General features: G+C 36.4%; 1 protein-coding gene across 2 annotated transcripts in view; it reads left to right on the top strand.

The window, feature by feature from the left end:
• LOC144978195 (uncharacterized) overlaps nucleotides 1-7,562 on the top strand; it is an 8,058-nt gene extending 496 nt beyond the window's left edge. Inside the window, exons 1-4 of one of the 2 annotated variants that reach the window (XM_078923940.1) lie at nucleotides 231-316; nucleotides 1,653-1,836; nucleotides 3,208-3,319; nucleotides 4,938-7,562. In XM_078923940.1, the coding sequence (XP_078780066.1) occupies nucleotides 1,684-1,836; nucleotides 3,208-3,319; nucleotides 4,938-5,989 (1,317 nt within the window). In that variant the 5' untranslated portion in view covers nucleotides 231-316; nucleotides 1,653-1,683 and the 3' untranslated portion in view covers nucleotides 5,990-7,562. Of the gene's footprint in view, nucleotides 1-230; nucleotides 317-1,652; nucleotides 1,837-3,207; nucleotides 3,320-4,937 lie in introns of those variants that run through there. The other variant, XM_078923941.1, reaches the window with a different exon arrangement.
• The last annotated feature ends 685 nt before the right edge of the window (nucleotides 7,563-8,247 follow it).

Genomic DNA, 8,247 nt, shown 5'->3' with positions numbered 1-8,247 from the left:
TGTCCGAAAATAATGTAATATCGCTTAACTGGCGATATGTCACGTCCAATATGTTAATTATTGCTGTTGTAAAGCGTTTTATGTACGTTTAGTGGATATTGCTCTATACAAAAGAGTTTTGGGGTGGGGGTTTTTAAAGACATTCTTTTCGGAAATTTGGATCATTTTATTTTTAATCTGGATTTTTTTCGTAATGGTTTGGATTATTTATAAAATATTATCTGGCAATCCTGGTTGGCCTGAACAAAATGTCTGCTTTCCTTGATTCCTTATGTTAAGGAAATTTACCTTTGTATTTTATCACTGAATGAAGAGTGTAAGTCTTGTCGGGTCATTCGTAAATAGGCACTGGTAAAGGAGAGAGGTCCCTGTTGCCACCTAGCTTTGTTTACACAGAGACCGTTTCCAGATGGTTTAAAGTGCTCCAAGGCAAAAAAAAAATTAGTTTATTATTTAATTTTAATTTAGACGTCTTATCTAACTTTTTCTTTTCTGTTCCTGGATTATTTCTAGACTAGCAATCAAAAATATTGCCAATTTTTTTTAAATGTTGACATTTATTATCATTTTTAAACGTGCCATGTTTTTGATTTAAAAAATAAAAAGAATTAAAATTACCCGATACCTCTGTGTCAAAATATTTTTTTTAAAAAGAAGGAAAGAGAAGAGCAAAAAAAAAAATCTTCCGTTTACCTGAAACCCGATACCACTGTGTCAGAATGATAAAGAGGAAGATTGTCAACAAAAACAACCCCCCCCCCCCCCCCCCCCCCCCCAGATCTCTCTCTCTCTCTCTCTCTCTCTCTCTCTCTCTCTCTCTCTCTCTCTCTCTCTCCTCTTCTCTCTCTCTCTCTCTCTCTCTCTCTCTCTCTCTCTCTCTCTCTCTCTCTCTCTCTCTCTCTCTCTCTCTCTCTCTCTCTCTCTCTCTCTCTCTCTCTCTCTCTCTCATTTTCCTCTTTTACTTTTTGGTAAGTATCTCTGCCATGTCATGCCTTCCCCCTCCCTCTCCCAACCCTTGACTCCAGAACTGCTATTTAATAACGCCAAGGTGGCAACTCAGTTTCTGTGTAAACAAAGCAAGATGGCAGTTGGGACCTCTCTCCTTTACCAATGCCTGTAAAGACGTGGTCCCTCCAGAGCAGATTAAATTTAAACTATGTCAGGGGAAGACATAGGGGGCATTTATTCACTATAAGAATCTTATGGTGGCAGAAAACGAGAGTCATTCCGTTGCTCCACCAGCATCTAATGCCTTGAACTAAATAAAATTTGTCTAAGTGTTACTAACAGTCACAGGATAAGTTGGCATGAGTTTTTTTTTAATATAATTTTATTAGTTATGGAATAATCCAGTAGTGATGAATATAAGTGCGAAAAGGTCTTTGTCAGTACTGACGAACAGGCCCTGTGTTCGTCAGTACTGATCAATTGCCGGTAGCACCTTTTATTTAGTACTGACCAATAAGTGCCATCACCTGTTAGTCAGTACTGACCAATAACCCTAGCCTAATAAAATTGTGTACTATCCAAAGGCTGGAGAATTTTAAGTATTTGTTATTGTTTATACAGAAATTTAAGTAAACTCAGAAGATCATTGGCATCTTTTTTAATTTTTTTAAAGCATTACTTATGGTGTTTGTTTTTTTTCCCAGTTTCCTTCCTTGCACCAGATAGACGAAAGCAATGATGGAAGAGTGCTGTAAAATTGAACCAAACAAATGTGTGAGACTTTCACATGAAGATTTTATAGATCCTGAGACGTCACAGTCAAATATCAGATTGGAAGATGGTATAACAATAAAGAATCCTGACCCATCATCACCTGCCACCCTTGAAGTAAGTACCACAAAAGACGTCATTTTCATGGCAGAAAAAAAACCTGATATATTGTGTCACACGTGAAAATAATAACTTTTTAAAAACTGGGTCATTCAACCATTCGGTCATCAAAAATCATTATACAGAGCGAAATTGGTATCAACTAAAAGGGACAGGTTTCAGGTTATAAGTTATATCACTCTAACTCTAACAAAAGAAAAATTGGCATTAAAGATAGTAAAATTCTGTTTTTAAATTTTCCAGCAGAGGAAAAAGTCTGACATTTTATTATTATGAATTTTTAACTGCATCTGTCTTAAAGACAAAGATCCTATCTTTATTTGTACCAATTTGTTTTAATGTGGGTTACATGATGGCTGAGGTATTGCTTTTTTAACTCACTCAATCCTTGAGACTTTTGCTACTTTTCAAAATTGGAAAAAAATGTTATTAAAAATGAGCATGTACATAGATAGTTTTATTCAACTACCATTATCATGTAAAAATTAAAAACTAAGATAGTTATATTCAACTACCGTTATCATGTAAAAATTAAAAACATAAACTTTGATACTACGCCTATAATTTGTCTCAGAAAAATGTAATAAATAGGCACGGGGTAAAAGTAACACGGGTAAACTATGGATATAGTCAGTGTTAGGGTTGAGTGAGTTAAAAAGCTCACCAAATTCTTTTTTGTAGCTTTGAGTGTTTTGACACTGGGCAGGGGCATGTAACAAACAGCACACTAGTTTTGTGATGAGAATGGGGTCTCAAATGATTTTACAAAACAGAACAAAGTTCACGAAAAACCACATGAAGGTTATATTTAAGTACCATCTTATTTATGTTTTTGGAACTGTTTAAAACAAGAATAAGCACGATAAATATTGTTATTTCAATTAATAATTCAGTTCGGTAAGTGATTGTGTTTTAATGGTGGGGCAGCTGAAATAACCTTCTTAATTTTTTAGGTTTTCATCAACCTCTAAAATTTTTATCTAACTTTCCAGCCTTGGTTTTTGTTTAATGAAGTGTTGATTTTATCAATTTATCCACATATTTTATAATAATTTTGAATTATTGTGTTTGTATCAGATTACGCTCGAAACCAGATCATTATCAGGACATTTCTTGTTATTTCTAATTTACAGTTATATCATTTGAAAACTTGAATGGTGATCAATTTGTTAAATGGTGATTGATTTATTACACCATGTCAGGAATGATAACTATGAACACTACTGATACCTAAAGTGGTTGACGTCTTTGTCCCATTTTTGTTACTGCCAGCCATTTGTTTTCCAACTTTTGATATAAAATATAATAAGATTCATAATAAAGCATCTTTTCCTTCTATTCTTTGTGGTTTGTTTTTTTCCTTCTTAGGAACCAGACAATGTCAAAATAGGTGGCCAGAGTTCTAAAACAGTATATGAGGCTGAGATCGTCTCTTCTCATAGTTTGGAATCAGAGGTTACGTCAATGGAAAATGGACAAGGTATTTTAATGTTGGGGATCCCGATAGCTGAGTTGGTAGAGCACTCGCTTCACACACAAAAGGGATAAAGATCGATCCCAAGTGCAGTTGAGATTTTTTTTTACCTTCCTGTTGACTCAGCAATGATTGGGAAGCTGATTCTGGTAGACCTGGTGGAAAGTACTTTGCGATAGACTAGCGTCCTATCCAAAGGTTAGCAAGCAATTTCTATTGTCCGTTTCACACTTTAGAAACCAGGATAAACTCCGGTTCCATGGACATTATGGCTCTGAAAGACTACTAATAAAAAATATTTTTTAAATTTTAATGTTACGGTTTAAAATGACAATGTACATCTTTTAGATTATCCACCACCCCCTTGGTGTCTTCCCCTAGAAACCTACTCCAGTTAATAAACCTGTACTGTAAGGATACTCAACAAAATTGTCTCCCAAGTTTTTGATCACATGAGAAAAATAAATCTGTTAAATTCTTTTCATTTTGATGGGGTTTTTTGTTGTTTTTTTTTGTTTTTTTTTTTTTTTGGGGGGGGGGGGGGTATAATAGCAGTTTATGCCTAGTTATTAAAAGATATTATTTCTAATTAGAGTTCAGATAGTGATTCCTGGGTGGGATTCCTGGCCTCCCATAGTGGGCAGGGAGGCACTTACTATGTCTTCTTTCCCCTTATAGCTGTTTTCCAACATGCTTTCTGTCTTTGTCTTGGGATGAGATTACTTGGTTTTCTCCTGGCCATGGGTGAATACCCTAGCTGGAAGGGAAACAGTCAAATTTATAGTTAGGGTTTTGGGAAATGATATTTTTTTTCTTGTAAATCATCTCTCTGTTATGCATTGTATTGCTTTTGTTTTACATGTGATTTGTTAACATTTGAGTGTGTTCCTCTTAGTGGAGACCTGTGCTTGTGTCAGGATGAGTCTTTTAGATGATTTCAAACTAAGTACTTTGATAGTGTGCTCTTGGAATCTACATCTGTTTCCTATTTGAATCAATTCCCCTTTGTCTTACCTTTTCTTAAGTGCTTTAATTGTAATTCTATAACTTTTTACTATCCCATTTTCTTACTTTTTACTGGCACTGATATGACTTTAATGTGTTGCAAGCGCCGTAAAATACTTAAAAACAAAAACAAACAGATAGTGATTCCAAACACTGGTAGAGTCCCGTACAACATTGACCTATTTCATTATATCGCCATTCTCACTATACCACCAATGTTGCCTTGGTCCCAAATGTGGTGGTATAACGAGGTTTCACTGTACTATATTATTGTCAAGCAGGTTGTGGGCTATTAGGTTTTGACCATTGTGTATTATTCTTTTAGTGTATAGTGAAATAAAGGGAGTAAAAATGACTCTTATAAAAGATACAAAATTAAGTAAACATGTTTCAACCTTCGGCCTTCTTCAGGTAATCAAGAAAAGGAAATATGTTATATGTATATGTTATAAGAGTCATTTTTACTCACTTTATTTTATTATACATTTTATAGACTCATTTTATACCGCTAGATTTTGGTAATTGTTTCAGTGGTTTTCATTGATTACTTCAATAAATGTCTCTGTTATTGTTTTGTTTTGTTTTTCTTTAAAGAAGATTACTCTTATCAATTTTACAGATGACAACGATACTGATGTCTCTGACCATTCCTTCGACAAAGAACTCCATGAGGACTCGCAAGTTGAAATTGGCATCGATGAGACAACAGACAATTATGTGGAAAGGCACAGTTCTGGTACTGGTGTCCAAAATACTCAAAATACAACTTTAAAACGAGATATCAGGACTCATACAGGAGAGAAACGTTTCAAATGTCTGACCTGTGAAAAGTCATATACCAGCAAAGCAAATTTAACACAGCACATTAGACATCATACTGGAGATAAACCTTTTAAATGTGGGGCCTGTGGAAAGTCGTTTGTCTCCAATACACATTTACAACAACACATGAGAACTCATACAGGAGAAAAACCATTTATATGTCTGACCTGTGGAAAGTCATATACCCAGATTGGACATTTACAACGGCACGTCAAAAGTCACACAGAAGAAAAACTATTTAACTGTCTGACATGTGGACAGGCGTACACAGATAGAACAGCTTTACAACAACACATCAAAACTCATACTACGGGAGAAAAACCTTTCGTATGCCTGACCTGTGGAAAGGCATTTGTTAACAAAGCAAATTTACAAAAACACGATAAAACTCATTCTGGAGACAAACCATTTCAATGTGGGACCTGTGGAAAGTCATTTCTATGGAACACAAATTTACAACAACACATCAGAACTCATACTGGAGAAAAACCATATACATGTGGGACATGTGGAAAGTCTTTTCAGCAGAATGCAAGTTTAAAACACCACATCAGAACTCATACAGGCGAAAAACCATTTAAATGTCTGATTTGTGGAATGGCGTATACTCACAATACAAATTTACAAGGTCACATCAGAAGTCATACAGGAGAAAAACCATTTAGATGTCTGACCTGTGGAAAGGCATTTACTAAGAATAAAACTTTAAAAGAACACATAACAACTCATACAGGAAAAAAGCCATTTGAATGTCTGACCTGCGGAAAGGCATTTACTCGAAAAGGACATTTACAACAACACATCAAATCTCATACAGAAGAGAAACAATTGGAACCTCTCACTTTATGACCTTTCATCTAACCCCCTTTATCTGTTTTCCAACATGCTCTCTGTCTTTGTCTTGGAATGAGATTCCTTTGTTTTGTCCCAGCCCTGTCTGGGAGGGAAACATTCAAATAGTTTTGGGAGATGATATTTTTTCTCTTGTAAATCAACTGTATTATTTTTTGTTTTCCATACACAGTCGACTCCGCTTAATCGCACACCCTCAGGAGTTCAGGTTAATGTGTCGATTAAGCGGAGAAGCTAAAAATAGAATCTAAGTACCAGCTTTCATGTGCCATTCATGTAGGACCTTCACTTCTGAATTTTCTACAGGCTTGGAACCGTCATATTCGAGACATGACCTCATTAGAATGGGGTTTGTTTTCGTATTTATGGGGGTTATTTGGGTTTTTTTGTTTTCTTCTTTTTTTATTTAAAAAAAAATCTTTTCTTTTTCATGTTTTATCGACAACAAAATGTGACATAATTGTTTGTTAGAACAGTAATCACAAAGCGTTGATTGCTTTCTATTCTGTGTGAGCTGTTTTTAAACCTTTGTCTCCAATTTCGCTAATGTAGATCATCTGCCAAGCGTTCTTCTTGGATGAAGTGGCATAGTTTGTTTACTAGATTTTCAGTGTTTGTTAGGGATGGTGTGTCACATTCTGAAGACTCGTCCTCATCTTCATTATCTAGGCGTTGTCTTTTATGTGGCTTAACGGAGTCTAGTGGTTCCTGAAATGTCAGTTTAAAACTGATGGGTATAATGTTGTCCATTGTTACGAATTGATCGAATGCTTTGGCCGAAAAGTTAGGTGGAACGGGAACAGCATCGTTGATTTCATATGGCTGTTGGTTGTCAGTCCAATCAAGGTGTAGCAATTAAGTGGAGACGGTGTGCGATTAAGCGGAGCGATTATATTGAAAAAATTCTGTTTTTCGGGAATGTGTAGCATATAAGGGGAGTGTGCGAGTAACTGATGTGCGATTAAGCGGAGTGAACTGTATATGATTTGTAAACATTTGGGGTTCCTCTTACTCTTAGTGGGGATCTGTGCTTGTGTCTGGATGAGACGTTTAGGTGATCTCAAATTACACAGGTAGTGTGGTCTTGGAATCTACACCTGTTCCCTATTTGAATCATTCCCCTTTGTTTTACTTTTTCTAGGGTGCTTTAATTGTAATTCTAGAACATTTTACTATCCCATTTTCTTCCTTTTCGCTGGTGCTGATATGACCTAAATGCATTGCAAGCGCTGTAAAATCCTTAACAACATAACAGAAACAACACACACCTCTCACCATTGGGCTCAAACCATCACATTCCACGACTTCCTCATACCCCAAGTTGTTACTGCCCACCTTTGTACAGAGTCGATTCTTTATGAAGCTTTCAAGTCTGTTGTTGAGTTCCTATTTGCCTACCTCATTTATATCACTGGAGGGGCATAACTCTGGATAATATTTATATATGTTAAGAAATAAAGTTATAAGAGAAAATGTGTATTTCACGAACTTCTAACAAAAAAGCAAATTTTTGTCTCCTTGCCAACGGCAATAGCTCTCTCTCTCTCTCTCTCTCTCTCCTCTCTCTCTCTCTCTCTCTCTCCTCTCTCTCTCTCTCTCTCTCTCTCTCTCTCTCTCTCTCTCTCTCTCTCTCTCTCTCTCTCTCTCTCTCTCTCTCTCTCTCTCTCTCTCTCTCTCTCTCTCTCTCTCTCTCTCTCTCTCTCTCTCTCTCTCTCTCTCTCTCTCTCTCTCTCTCTCTCTCTCTCTCTCTCTCTCTCTCTCTCTCTCTCTCTCTCTCTTCTCTCTCTCTCTCTCTCTCTCTCTCTCTCTCTCTCTCTCTCTCTCTCTCTCTCTCTCTCTCTCTCTCTCTCTCTCTCTCTCTCTCTCTCCTCTCTCTCTCTCTCTCTCTCTCTCTCTCTCTCTCTCTCTCTCTCTCTCTCTCTCTCTCTCTCTCTCTCTCTCTCTCTCTCTCTCTCTCTCTCTCTCTCTCTCTTCTCTCTCTCTCTCTCTCTCTCTCTCTCCTCTCTCTCTCTCTCTCTCTCTCTCTCTCCTCTCTCTCTCTCTCTCCTCTCCCTCTCTCCTCCCTCTCTCTCTCTCTCCCTTTTTTTTTTTTTTTCAGGTTTAAAATTAGGCTCAAATAAAATTAAGTGCACTGTTATATATAGCTTGTTGTTCCATCAAAATTTGTTTAGATCTACTTATTTAATTTTTTTAAATCAAAATATATTATTATGAATTATAGGTTTATGGGATAAATTGATTACATTTCATTCTGG

The sequence above is a fragment of the Berghia stephanieae genome, chromosome 8, assembly GCF_034508935.2.
Source record: "Berghia stephanieae isolate SIO BIC M18660-M18661 chromosome 8, UCSD_Bste_1.3, whole genome shotgun sequence".
NCBI lineage: Eukaryota > Metazoa > Mollusca > Gastropoda > Nudibranchia > Aeolidiidae > Berghia > Berghia stephanieae.
The sequence above is the reverse complement of the archived record's forward strand: the minus strand, read 5'-3'. Positions and strand labels throughout refer to the sequence as shown.